Source organism: Xyrauchen texanus, chromosome 29 (assembly GCF_025860055.1).
Source record: "Xyrauchen texanus isolate HMW12.3.18 chromosome 29, RBS_HiC_50CHRs, whole genome shotgun sequence".
Classification (NCBI taxonomy): Eukaryota; Metazoa; Chordata; class Actinopteri; order Cypriniformes; family Catostomidae; genus Xyrauchen; species Xyrauchen texanus.
In genome coordinates, this window is record NC_068304.1 from 42,053,670 (window position 1) to 42,069,602 (window position 15,933).

General features: G+C 37.3%; 1 protein-coding gene across 2 annotated transcripts in view; it reads left to right on the plus strand.

The window, feature by feature from the left end:
* Positions 1–15,933, plus strand: part of LOC127622736 (protein O-mannosyl-transferase TMTC2-like) — a 106,677-nt gene that overhangs the window by 65,427 nt on the left and 25,317 nt on the right. For both annotated transcript variants that reach the window (XM_052096799.1, XM_052096800.1), the window contains exons 3-8: positions 1,399–2,209; positions 6,812–6,926; positions 7,982–8,067; positions 10,858–11,042; positions 11,148–11,226; positions 12,554–12,675. In XM_052096799.1, coding sequence (XP_051952759.1) covers positions 1,399–2,209; positions 6,812–6,926; positions 7,982–8,067; positions 10,858–11,042; positions 11,148–11,226; positions 12,554–12,675 — 1,398 coding nt within the window. The remainder of the gene's footprint in view (positions 1–1,398; positions 2,210–6,811; positions 6,927–7,981; positions 8,068–10,857; positions 11,043–11,147; positions 11,227–12,553; positions 12,676–15,933) is intronic.

Consider the following 15,933-nt stretch of genomic DNA (forward strand, 5'->3'; position numbering starts at 1 on the left):
TGAATCTGCATTACTTTATTCACTGCATTTCTTAATTCACGTGAAGTGATCTGAGAGCGCCGTCACGCGTGTGCACTGATCAGCGTGTCACCGGATTATTCTGTGGATTAATAATCACATATGAGCAACTCGCCATGATGGTATTTTAATTCTGCAATTTTAATACATCATAGATTTATCATGAGAACAGGTTTTATTCAGGTGTAATTAACATGTAATTATAATTCCTTGTATTGTTTATTAATGACACCTTCAGTCCTCTTCAGCACACACATGCGCTTGACTTACAAAAGGTTTGGAACAACACGAGTGTGAGTAAGTGTGTGAATTATCCCTGTAACACGGATCGTTGAGGTCCGACTCTGTTTCTCGTCCAAGATCAACACATGAACGCTGCAGCGGCTCTTCAGGGAACGCTGCATTATTCCCCCTCTTACTGAACATGATTCAAACACTTCATAAATGAAATCATGTCCATGCTGCTGTGAGTCTGATGGGTGTGTGAGAATTTAAAGCAGTTTAATTTCTTTGTTACATTGGTCAATCATTGCTTTGGTTTACAAATAAGACCTGGTCCTGACTTCAGCTCAAGGGTTTGAAAATCCAAAACCATCCAGAAAAACAAATTTTGTCTGAAACGTTTTATTCAAATATGTGTATTTGCTGTTGCTCCTTCGGCTGTCTTCCAAAATTCTCTAAAACCAGTAAACAGTCCGGCCTGACCAGCTGACCTCCAAAACCCTCTAAAACCAGTAAACAGTCCGGCCTGACCAGCTGACCTCCAAAACCCTCTAAAACCAGTAAACAGTCCGGCCTGACCAGCTGACCTCCAAAACCTTCTAAAACCAGTAAACAGTCCGGCCTGACCAGCTGACCTCTAAAACCAGTAAACAGTCCGGCCTGACCAGTTGACCTCCAAAACCTTCTAAAACCAGTAAATAATCCGGCCTGACCAGCTGACCTCCAAAACCTTCTAAAACCAGTAAACAGTCCGGCCTGACCAGCTGACCTCCAAAACCTTCTAAAACCAGTAAATAATCTGGCCTGACCAGCTGACCTCCAAAACCCTCTAAAACCAGTAAACTGTCCGGCCTAACCAGCTGACCTCCAAAACCCTCTAAAACCAGTAAAGAGTCCGGCCTGACCAGCTGACCTCTGAAACCCTCTAAAACCAGTAAACAGTCTGGCCTGACCAGCTGACCTCCAAAACCCTCTAAACCCAGTAAACAGTCTGGCCTGACCAGCTGACCAGGCTGGAAGACCTGTTAAGACCAACAAACCAGCAGTTTCATCTCTTTCAGACCACAATCATGTTCCAGCGACACAACAATTTGACCAGCAGCAGGTTCATGTTCCTCTCAGTTCTCTCAGTGTGTTCTCCTGCTCTGTGTGTTTCAGAAGAAGAATCTGCCGCTGCTGTCGAGTGTGTTTGTGTTGGGCTGTTGGGGAATCTGTCTTCTGGCCGGTCGTCTCTACTGGATGGGCAACAAACCTCCAAACTTCTCCAACTCGGACAACCCTGCAGCAGACTGCCCCTGTTTCCTGTCCAGGACTCTCACCTTCTTCTACCTGCCGGCTGTGAACGTTTGGCTCCTCCTCTGCCCTGACATGCTGAGTTTCGATTGGTCGATGGATGCTCTGCCACTTGTGAGGAGCGTTGCTGATTGGAGGAACCTCCACACCGTTGCCTTCTACGGCTCGCTGCTGGCGCTGGCATGGTTCGGACTCCGCAGCAGCCCGACCAAAGGCAAGGAGACCAACGGGAAAGTCCATCATGTAGCAAACGGGAAATCCACGAACGGTCACAGCTGTACCTCTGATCACGAACACTTGACTCTTTATTCAAACGGAACTAATGGTACTGTAAAACACCATGTGTCGTCTTTACCCAGCACTGAGAGTCTGGTGCTGTTCTCATTGGGTCTGCTGGCCGTTCCCTTCATCCCAGCCACCAACCTCTTCTTCTACGTGGGCTTTGTGGTGGCCGAGCGAGTGCTCTACATCCCCAGTATGGGCTTCTGTCTGCTGGTAGTGCTGGGGATGAGGTCTTCATATGTCCGACTGAGGAGGAAGTCCTCCAGAACACTCCTGATGGGCTCCTGTGCTGCTCTGGTGCTTCTGTTTGGGATGAAGACTGTTCTGAGGAATCATGACTGGCACAACGAGGAGATGTTGTACAGGTCGGGGATATCTGTGAACCCTGCGAAAGGTAATTCAACTCATACTGAATGTGTCCTAATGGTTTACAGCACTGGGCAATATATGGAATATTTACAGTGTATACAGAATCATTTTCATGGCAATATAAATGCTTGTAATGTTGGATTCAGTGCATGTGGATGGATGTGCACTTCAAGATTCCTTAAGAGCATGTCACTGGACGAGTTTCACGATTCCGTTTTAGAGTGTTACGACAGAGAAGTTTAATAGTGTTTATAATTTAATAGTGTTTATAGTTTAATAGTGTTTATAATTTAATAGAGTTTATAGTTTAATAGTGTTTATAGTTTAATAGAGTTTATAGTTTAATAGTGTTTATAGTTTAATAGAGTTTATAGTTTAATAGTGTTTATAGTTTAATAGTTTATAGTTTAATAGTGTTTATGCTTTAATAGTGTTTATAGTGTTTATGGTTTAATAGTGTTTATAGTTTAATAGTGTTTATAGTTTAATAGTGTTTATAGTTTAATACTGTTCATGGTTTAATAGTGTTTATAGTTTAATAGTGTTTATAGTTTAATAGTGTTTATAGTTTAATAGTGTTTATAGTTTAATAGTGTCTATAGTTTAATAGTGTTTATAGTTTAATACTGTTCATGGTTTAATAGTGTTTATAGTTTAATAGTGTTTATAGTTTAATAGTGTTTATAGTTTAATAGAGTTTATAGTTTAATAGTGTTTATAGTTTAATAGAGTTTATAGTTTTAATAGAGTTTATGGTTTAATAGAGTTTATAGTTTAATAGTGTTTATGGTGTTTATGGTTTAATAGAGTTTATAGTTTAATAGTGTTTATAGTTTAATAGAGTTTATAGTTTAATAGTGTTTATAGTTTAATAGTTTATAGTTTAATAGTGTTTATGCTTTAATAGAGTTTATAGTTTAATAGTGTTTATAGTGTTTATAGTTTAATAGTGTTTATAGTTTAATAGAGTTTACAGTTTAATAGTGTTTATAGTTTAATAGTGTTTATAGTGTTTATAGTTTAATAGTGTTTATATTTTAATAGAGTTTATAGTTTAATAGTGTTTATAGTTTAATAGTGTTTATGGTTTAATAGAGTTTATAGTTTAATAGTGTTTATAATTTAATAGAGTTTATAGTTTAATAGTGTTTATAGTTTAATAGAGTTTATAGTTTAATAGTGTTTATAATTTAATAGAGTTTATAGTTTAATAGTGTTTATGGTTTAATAGAGTTTATAGTTTAATAGTGTTTATGCTTTAATAGTGTTTATAGTGTTTATAGTTTAATAGTGTTTATATTTTAATAGAGTTTATAGTTTAATAGTGTTTATAGTTTAATAGTGTTTATGGTTTAATAGAGTTTATAGTTTAATAGTGTTTATGCTTTAATAGTGTTTATACTGTTTATAGTTTAATAGAGTTTATAGTTTAATAGTGTTTATAGTTTAATAGTGTTTATAGTGTTTATATTTTAATAGAGTTTATAGTTTAATAGTGTTTATGGTTTAATAGTGTTTATAGTTTAATAGAGTTTATAGTTTAATAGTGTTTATGCTTTAATAGTGTTTATAGTGTTTATAGTTTAATAGTGTTTATAGTTTAATAGAGTTTATAGTTTAATAGTGTTTATAGTTTAATAGAGTTTATGGTTTAATAGTGTTTATATTTTAATAGATTTTATAGTTTAATAGAGTTTATGGTTTAATAGTGTTTATAGTTTAATAGTGTTTATTGTGTTTTATGGTTTAATAGTGTTTATGGTTTAATAGTGTCTATAGTTTAATAGTGTTTATGGTTTAATAGTGTTTATAGTTTAATAGAGTTTATTGTGTTTTATGGTTTAATAGTGTTTATAGTTTAATAGTGTTTATGGTTTAAATTGTTTATTGTGTTTTATGGTTTAATAGTGTTTATGGTTTAATAGTGTTTATAGTTTAATAGTGTTTATGGTTTATTAGTATTTATAGTGTTTATAGTTTAATAGTGTTTATAGTGTTTTATAGTTTATTAGTGTTTATAGTGTTTTATAGTTTAATAGTGTTTATAGTTTTATAGTGTTTTATAGTTTAATAGTGTTTATAGTGTTTTATAGTTTAATTGTGTTTTTAGTGTTTATGGTTTAATAGTGTTTATAGTTTAATAGTGTTTATAGTTTAATAGTGTTTATAGTTTAATAGAGTTTATGGTTTAATAGTGTTTATAGTTTAATAGTGTTTATAGTTTAATAGTGTTTATGGTTTAATAGTGTTTATGGTTTATTGTTTAATAGTGTTTATTGTGTTTATGGTTTAATAGTGTTTATGGTTTATTGTTTAATAGTGTTTATTGTGTTTATGGTTTAATAGTGTTTATGGTTTAATAGTGTTTATAGTTTAATAGTGTTTATGGTGTTTATGGTTTAATAGTGTTTATAGTTTATGGTTTAATAGTGGTTATGGTTTAATAGTGTTTATGGTTTGTGGTTTAATAGTGTTTATGGTGTTTATGGTTTATGGTTTAATAGTGTTTATAGTTTAATAGTGTTTATAGTTTAATAGGGTTTATAGTTTAATAGGGTTTATAGTTTAATAGAGTTTATAGTTTAATAGTGTTTATGCTTTAATAGTGTTTATAGTGTTTATAGTTTAATAGTGTTTATAGTTTAATAGAGTTTACAGTTTAATAGTGTTTATAGTTTAATAGTGTTTATGCTTTAATAGTGTTTATAGTGTTTATAGTTTAATAGAGTTTATAGTTTAATAGTGTTTATAGTTTAATAGTGTTTATAGTGTTTATATTTTAATAGAGTTTATAGTTTAATAGTGTTTATAGTTTAATAGAGTTTACAGTTTAATAGTGTTTATAGTTTAATAGTGTTTATGCTTTAATAGTGTTTATAGTGTTTATAGTTTAATAGAGTTTATAGTTTAATAGTGTTTATAGTTTAATAGTGTTTATAGTGTTTATATTTTAATAGAGTTTATAGTTTAATAGAGTTTATAGTTTAATACTGTTCATGGTTTAATAGTGTTTATAGTTTAATAGTGTTTATTGTGTTTTATGGTTTAATAGTGTTTATGGTTTAATAGTGTTTATTGTTTAATAGTGTTTATAGTTTAATAGTGTTTATGGTTTAATAGTGTTTATAGTTTAATAGAGTTTATAGTTTAATAGTGTTTATGCTTTAATAGTGTTTAGTGTTTATAGTTTAATAGTGTTTATAATTTAATAGAGTTTATAGTTTAATAGTGTTTATAGTTTAATAGAGTTTATAGTTTAATAGTGTTTATGGTTTAATAGTGTCTATAGTTTAATAGAGTTTATGGTTTAATAGTGTTTATAGTTTAATAGAGTTTATAGTTTAATAGAGTTTATAGTTTAATACTGTTCATGGTTTAATAGTGTTTATAGTTTAATAGTGTTTATAGTTTAATAGAGTTTATAGTTTAATAGTGTTTATGGTTTAATAGTGTGTAAAATAGCTCAAGGATGGGCAAGGAGGAGGCGAGAACCGGCTTGTCAATATAAATGATAATTTAATGAAAACTTAAACCAAAACACATAAACAAACACACACGACGGACATGCCCATAATTCTCTCTCTCTCGAACCATCGTCACCGGCCGCCTTTATCCCTCGCGCGCCTCATCAGGCCGATTGGGGACCGGGCGCGCGATATTCTGATCGGCCGCGCCCCCCCTCCGCTCCACATAGTGTTTATAGTTTAATAGAGTTTATAGTTTAATAGAGTTTATAGTTTAATAGTGTTTATAGTTTAATAGAGTTTATAGTTTAATAGTGTTTATGGTTTAATAGTGTTTATAGTTTAATAGAGTTTATGGTTTAATAGTGTTTATAGTTTAATAGAGTTTATAGTTTAATAGAGTTTATAGTTTAATACTGTTCATGGTTTAATAGTGTTTATAGTTTAATAGTGTTTATAGTTTAATAGAGTTTATAGTTTAATAGTGTTTATGGTTTATTAGTATTTATAGTGTTTTATAGTTTAATAGTGTTTATAGTTTAATAGTGTTTATTGTTTAATAGTGTTTATAGTTTAATAGTGTTTATAGTTTAATAGTGTTTTATAGTTTTATTGTGTTTTTAGTGTTTATGGTTTAATAGTGTTTATAGTTTAATAGTGTTTATAGTTTAATAGTGTTTATAGTTTAATAGTGTTTTATAGTTTAATTGTGTTTTTAGTGTTTATGGTTTAATAGTGTTTATAGTTTAATTGTGTTTAACTATTGTTGTATGTAATGATCTGTTCAGTTCCAGATTATCACTCACTGAATCGATTTATTGTGTTGCCGAACTAATTGAATCATCTATTAAAGACGTATTTGATTAGAATCATTAATGAAGCCTGACTGCATCAGTATGATGTGTGTAATTATGTGCTCGTGATGTCCATCTCACAGCACTGATATATTGTGCATGTCTCTAAGATTGCATTATTATACTGTCATAGTTTCCCGCTTGTTTGTGACCAGATTGAACCATTTATACAATTCAACCTTAAAACAAACACAAATCAAACCAAACTGAGACTTGCATTATTAGTAACATCAATACAAATGTTGAGGAATAGTTCTGAAAATACTATAATTTAACCTTCATAATATAGGATTTATATTTTTTTGTCAGCGTGGGGTAACCTGGGAAACGTCCTGAAGAACCAAGGGAAGGTGTCAGAGGCGGAGCAAGCGTACAGGAACGCTCTGTACTACCGCAGGAACATGGCTGACATGCTGTATAACCTGTGAGTGAACCAACTTCCTGTCTGCGGTAGACTCTATCGATCTGTCTCCAGAGAGACTACCCACAATTCACCTGTGACCCCTTCGTGAACCCTCAGCATCAGCAGTCTTTTGCAATCAAACAAAGCTGAAGTGTGTAAATGTTTTAGATGTTAAAGTACTTTCTTGTGTGCCCGTTTAAGAAGTCTAAGGAAACCGTTTGAGCGTTGGTTGCCAGAAGAACACTGTAAATATTGCAGTGCTATCAAAACATTGCTCTTTTTGTTTGAGCACCAGAAAGAAATGGCCAACATTTGCTCAGCCAATGGCATGAGTTTGGTGCAGAGCCATCTGTTTTTTGTTTTTGTTTTTTTTTAAACAGCCAATGGCATGAGTTTGGGGCGGGGCTATCTTTTTTTATCAGCAAATGGCATGAGTTTGGGGCGGGGCTATCTCTTTTTTCAGCCAATGGCATGAGTTTGGGGCGGGGTTATCTTTTTTTTTTCAGCCAATGGCATGAGTTTGGGGTGGAGGTCTCTGTTTTTTTCTTCATTCAATGGCATGAGTTTGAGGCGGAGCTATCTGTTTTTTTGTTGTTGTTTTTTTCAGCCAATGGCATGAGTTTGGGGCGGAGCTATCTTTTTTTATATATTTTTTTTTATTTTTTATTTTTTTCGGCCAATGGCATGAGTTTGGGGTGGAGCAATTATTATTTTATTTTTTTCTTCGGCCAATGGCATGAGTTTGAGGCGGAGCTATCTGTTTTTGTTGTTGTTGTTTTTTGTTTTTTTTTCAGCCAATGGCATGAACTTGGGGCGGAGCTATCTGTTTTTTTTTTATTTCGGCCAATGGCATGAGTTTGGGGCAGAGCAATCTTTTTTTGTTGTTGTTTTTTCAGCCAATGGCAGGTGGGGGGCGTGTTCAGGACATGAGGACCTTACTGCTGCAGAAATGACACATTTCAGCTTTAAATATCATTTGATATAATTAAGTCATAAATGTGAATATAATGGTGAGTTATTCCGATGTCGCTGATGAGTGGTGTGGCAGTATTCTGTAACTGTTCTTTGGTTTGCAGCGGTCTGTTGCTGCAGGAGAACAACAGATTCTCAGAGGCGCTTCATTTCTATAAACTGGCCATCGGGAGCAGACCCACTCTGGCCGGTGAGTACAGCAACATTCCATTTAGTTTGTATGTGTATATGATGTGCAGCATGTTTGTCCTGTGGGGGTTAGGTTGCATTATGCTCTGATTGACAGGTTTGATGATATAATGATGATGAGTGAACAGGAACAGCAGGGCAAGTTGAAGTCAGACAGTCTTGAAATGTGTTGTTGACACGACATTAAAACTTTCACTGAGATGTTTTGTGTGTAAATCCAGCTGTCAGTATAAATATTACAGCTCAGGAAAAATATGAATCAATCTGATTAGATGAATGAACGTGCATAAACTTAAATGAGAATTTGTATAACTTTTAACGTGCATATTGTTCATTAATAAGGAATAGGCCTATTGTTGCTCAAATAAAAATATCAATGCATCACTGCAGTAACATTAAAAATGAAGCAGTTTAGGCAAAAGGTGATTAAATATTAATCATGGTGAAAAGCAGCACCTAAAATATACACTGTCCTTTATAAATGCATATCCACTTTCATAAAGTCCTGACATGATCAAATATAAAGATGTCTATGGATATGTTATATGTTAACTATTCGTGTATATTTGATACTCACTATAAAATATTTGGAATAATAATAATAATTATTATTTTTTAGTATCCACAGTATTTCTTGAAGGGAGACATTGAATTGCAATGCAAAATAATTAAATAAATACAATTATATAAAAAATATATAATAATTTTATGATTCCTTCCACAACAAAAAATACATACATAAATAATAATAATAATAAATAAAAGCAATAACAATAATAATACAGAAAAATCCTGCTTGGATGTGTAATAGTGAGAGACACGCACGCACATGCACACACATACGCATGCATGCGCATGCACCTGCACACTCACATGCACACACACATGCACACACACATGCACACTCACATGCACGCACACATGCACGCTCACATGCATGCACACATGCGCATGCACGCGCGCACACACACATGCACGCACACATGCACACTCACATGCACACGCACATGCGCATGCACATGCGCACACACACGCACGCTCACATGCACACACATGCACACTCACATGCGAACACACATGCACACTCACATGCACACCCACATGCACGCTCACATGCACGCACACATGCACGCTCACATGCGCACACACGCACACACACATGCACACGCACATGCACGCGCACATGCACGCACACATGCGCATGCACGCGCGCACACACACATTCACGCACACATGCACACTCACATGCACACGCACATGCGCACACACATGCACATGCGCACACACACGCACGCTCACATGCACACACATGCACACTCACATGCGAACACACATGCACACTCACATGCACACACACATGCACGCACACATGCACGCTCACATGCAGGCACACATGCGCACACACGCACACACACATGCACACGCACATGCACGCGCACATGCACGCTCACATGCACGCACACATGCACGCTCACATGCAGGCACACACGCGCACACACGCACACACACATGCACACGCACATGCACGCGCGCACACACACATGCACGCACACATGCACACTCACATGCACACGCACATGCGCACACACATGCACATGCGCACACACACGAACGCTCACATGCACACACATGCACACTCACATGCGAACACACATGCACACTCACATGCACACACACATGCACGCTCACATGCACGCACACATGCACGCTCACATGCAGGCACACATGCGCACACACGCACACACACATGCACGCGCACATGCACGCTCACATGCACACACACATGCACACACACATGCACACTCACATGCACACACACATGCACACTCACATGCGAACACACATGCACACACACATGCAAACACACGTGCACACTCACATGCACATGCACACGCACACACACATGCACAAGCACACGCACATGCACACGCACATGCACACACACATGCACATGCACACTCACATGCATACGCACACATGCACACACATATGCACACTCACATGCACACACACATGCACACGCACACGCGCGCACACACGCACGCTCACATGCACACACACGCACACTCACATGCACAAACACATGCACACGCACACTCACATACGCACAAACAGACACCATCACATGCACACACATGCACGCTCACATGCACACACGCACATGCGCGCACACACACACGCTCACATGCACACACACGCACGCTCACATGCCCACGCACACACACGCATGCTCACATGCGCACACACACATGCACACGCAGCACGCACGCTCACATGCACACACACACACACATGCAAGCACTCACACATATATGCGCACACACACGTGCGCACATCTACACAAGCACACACATGTGCCCACAGGCACGCACACACATACATGCATTCATACACACATACACGCACGCACACACATACACGCATTCACACATGCATCTGCACACACGCGCATGCACGCATATGCACACATGCGCACACACACACACATGTTGTGTGATGTATGTCTCGTTCCCATGATATGCTGCATGTTGAGTCGTGATGGATTTCCTCTTCCTGTGATAGAAAGACATGAATATCTCTGGTTCTGTATATGGACCATTAACATCATCGTCAGTAATCCTGCTGTTGGACTGGATTCTGGCACACTGGATAGTGAACAAGTGAATATAGACTGGCACCTTATTGACATGGCTGCTGATCTGTTTAAATCAACCGTAAACGTCCCGACGGAGATTCTGCTTTGAGCCCCAATAAACCTGTGACACTGATATTCAATCTTTCTCTCATTTAGCCGCTTACTTGAACACTGGGATCATCCTGATGAATCAGGGCCGTCTGGAGGAGTCCAAGCACACATTTCTCACCTGCTCTGATATCCCAGATGAAAACCTGAAGGATCCTCACGCACACAAGAGCTCCGTCACCAGCTGCCTGTATAATCTGGGAAAACTGCTCCATGAACAGGGTCATCAGGAGGTGAGCTGATCTCAGAACATCATCTTCAGTTTAAATGTGTTTCAGAGAGTTTACGATTGCAGTATTCAAGATTTCATGGTTTTAATGAAAGGTGTGTGTTTTTAGGAGGCCATATCTGTATATAAAGCAGCCATACAGAAGATGCCCAGACAGTTTGCCCCACAGAGTCTGTATAACATGATGGGTGAGTCAGTCTGTCTGTATGATCACTGTATGTAGTATGTTGTGAGACACGTCTGGTTTATGTTCTGTCTCACAGTAGCGGTCGTTCTCAGGAACACACATTAATAAAGATGTCGGTGTTCTTTATAGTTGATTTAGATCAAATAAACAAAATTACTGTCTTATTACAAACACACATTCAAATATTATTTAATAAAAATGTGCTTTATGTTTAATATGTTATGCAACACAATCTCCCGACCCACAGTTCCCCCTCCTGTCTCACTTTCTCCTGATTATCTCCTCCTAACTCTTTTCAGTGTTCTCCCCTCTGAGCATCTGCGGCAAAGAGGATTGTGTCAGAATGTCAGAACAGTACTCTCAATAAATGAACCATTTGTCTCTGTGAGATATTTAAAGGGACAGTTCACCCAAAAATATAAATTGTGTCATCATTTACTCACCCTCATGCCATCCCAGATCTGTTTGACTTTCTTTCTTCAGCAGAACACAAATTAAGATTTTAGAAGAATATCTCAGCTCTGTTGGTTCATACAATGCAAGTGAATGGTGACCAGAACTTTGAAGCTCCAAAAAGCACATAAAGGCAGCATAAAAGTAATCCATAAGACTCCAGTGGTTTAGTCCATGTCTTCAGAAGTGATATGATAGGTGTGGGTGAGAAACAGATCAACATTTACTATAAATCTGCACTTTCACTTTATTTTTCTTTTGTTTCTGGTGCTTCACATTACCTACTGGGCAGGGAGAAGAATTTATATAAAAAAGAATTACATAAATATTGATCAGTTTCTCACCAACACTTGTCATATCACTTCTGAAGACATGGATTAAACAACGTATCGATTACTTTTATGCTGCATGTATGTGCTTTTTGGATCTTCAAAGTTCTGGTCACCATTCACTTGCATTTCTTTACACAGTTTTTCTACATTTATTGTAATTTTACACACACTCATCTGAACCAACTTACAAGTGAAGAAAATCACAAGCAGTTTATTTATAATACAGGAGCAACAAAACCAGCAGCAATATTCACTTTAGAGTCGAACAGCAGTTTATCTGCACAAATGTAGAGAACAAAAGATTTATGATGTATCTACGGAATATCAGAACTTCTTTAAATATGTTTTATTTTTATTTTGTTAACCTACAATTTATGTTTCTACAAAAAAATAAATAAAGTGGCGTTCGTCATTGTAAGTGATGCCAGTCAGTGACGTTTAAAGTGCACATGTGTTTACAGTATGTATCTCTACAGCAATCACAGAGTGTTTGTGTGCTTCTTTAACCTTTGACCTGTTGACCCTGATCTCGTCCTGTCACAGGAGAGGCTTACATGAGACTCAACAAACTGACGGAGGCTGAGATGTGGTATAAAGAATCCCTGCGAGCCAAACCAGACCATATACCTGCACACCTGACTTACGGCAAACTGCTGGCCATGACGGTAAAACACACATCGCTAATCACACACACATCGCTAATCGCTAATCACACACACATTGCTAATCGCTAATCAAACACACATTGCTAATCAAACACACAACGCTAATCAAACACACATCACTAATCAAACACACAAACACACATCGCTAATCAAACACACATCGCTAATCACACACACATCGCTAATCGCTAATCACACACACAAACACACATCACTAATCACACACACAAACACACATCGCTAATCACACACACATCGCTAATCGCTAATCACACACACAAACACACATCGCTAATCAAACACACAAACACACAAACACACTTCGCTAATCAAACACACAAACACACATCGCTAATCAAACACACATTGCTAATCGCTAATCAAACACACATTGCTAATCAAACACACAACGCTAATCAAACACACATCGCTAATCAAACACACAAACACACATCGCTAATCAAACACACAAACACACATCGCTAATCACACACACATCGCTAATCGCTAATCACACACACAAACACACATCGCTAATCACACACATATCGCTAATCAAACACACAAACACACTTCGCTAATCAAACACACTTCGCTAATCAAACACACAAACTCCCATTACTAATCAAACACACAAACACGCATCGCTAATCAAACACACATCGCTAATCAAACACACACACACACATCGCTAATCAAACACACAAACACACATCGCTAATCAAACACGCATCGCTAATCAAACACACATCGCTAATCAAACACACAAACACACATCGCTAATCAAACACTCAAACACACATCGCTAATCAAACACTCAAACACACATCGCTAATCAAACACACACACACACACACACATCGCTAATCAAACACACATCGCTAATCAAACACGCATCGCTAATCAAACACGCATCGCTAATCAAACACACATCGCTAATCAAACACACATCGCTAATCAAACACACAAACACACATCGCTAATCAAACACACATCGCTAATCAAACACACAAACACACATCGCTAATCAAACACACAAATACACATCGCTAATCAAACACACATCGCTAATCAAACACACAAACACGCATCGCTAATCAAACACGCATCGCTAATCAAACACGCATCGCTAATCAAACACACAAACACACATCGCTACACAAACACACACACACACACATCGCTAATCAAACACACAAACACACATCGCTAATCAAACACGCATCGCTAATCAAACACACAAACACACATCGCTACACAAACACACATCGCTAATCAAACACACAAACACATCGCTAATCAAACACACATCGCTAATCAAACACACATCGCTAATCACACACAAACACACATCGCTAATCAAACACACAAACACACATCGCTAATCAAACACACAAACACACATCGCTAATCACACACACATCGCTAATCGCTAATCACACACACAAACACACATCGCTAATCACACACATATCGCTAATCAAACACACAAACACACTTCAGCTAATCAAACACACTCGCTAATCAAACACACAAACTCCCATTGCTAATCAAACACACAAACACGCATCGCTAATCAAACACACATCGCTAATCAAACACACACACACACATCGCTAATCAAACACACAAACACACATCGCTAATCAAACACGCATCGCTAATCAAACACACATCGCTAATCAAACACACACACACACATCAGCTAATCAAACACACAAACACACATCAGCTAATCAAACACGCATCGCTAATCAAACACACATCGCTAATCAAACACACAAACACACATCAGCTAATCAAACACTCAAACACACATCGCTAATCAAACACTCAAACACACATCGCTAATCAAACACACACACACACACATCGCTAATCAAACACACATCGCTAATCAAACACGCATCGATAATCAAACACGCATCGCTAATCAAACACACATCGCTAATCAAACACACATCGCTAATCAAACACACAAACACACATCGCTAATCAAACACACATCGCTAATCAAACACACAAACACACATCGCTAATCAAACACACAAATACACATCGCTAATCAAACACACATCGCTAATCAAACACACAAACACGCATCGCTAATCAAACACGCATCACTAATCAAACACGCATCGCTAATCAAACACACAAACACACATCGCTACACAAACACACATCGCTAATCAAACACACACACACACACATCGCTAATCAAACACACAAACACACATCAGCTAATCAAACACGCATCGCTAATCAAACACACAAACACACATCGCTACACAAACACACATCGCTAATCAAACACACAAACACACATCAGCTAATCAAACACACATCGCTAATCAAACACACATCGCTAATCACACACAAACACACATCGCTAATCAAACACACAAACACACATCGCTAATCAAACACACAAACACACATCGCTAATCACACACACATCGCTAATCGCTAATCACACACACAAACACACATCGCTAATCACACACATATCGCTAATCAAACACACAAACACACTTCGCTAATCAAACACACTTCGCTAATCAAACACACAAACTCCCATTGCTAATCAAACACACAAACACGCATCGCTAATCAAACACACATCGCTAATCAAACACACACACACACATCGCTAATCAAACACACAAACACACATCGCTAATCAAACACGCATCGCTAATCAAACACACATCGCTAATCAAACACACAAACACACATCGCTAATCAAACACTCAAACACACATCGCTAATCAAACACTCAAACACACATCGCTAATCAAACACACACACACACACACATCGCTAATCAAACACACATCGCTAATCAATCAAACACGCATCGCTAATCAAACACACATCGCTAATCAAACACACATCGCTAATCAAACACACAAACACACATCGCTAATCAAACACACATCGCTAATCAAACACACAAACACACATCGCTAATCAAACACACAAATACACATCGCTAATCAAACACACATCGCTAATCAAACACACAAACACGCATCGCTAATCAAACACGCATCGCTAATCAAACACGCATCGCTAATCAAACACACATCGCTAATCAAACACACATCACTAATCAAACACACAAACACATCGCTAATCAAACACACAAATACACATCGCTAATCAAACACACATCGCTAATCAAACACACAAACACACATCGCTAATCAAACACACATCGCTAAACAAACACACAAAAATGCATCGCTAATCACACAC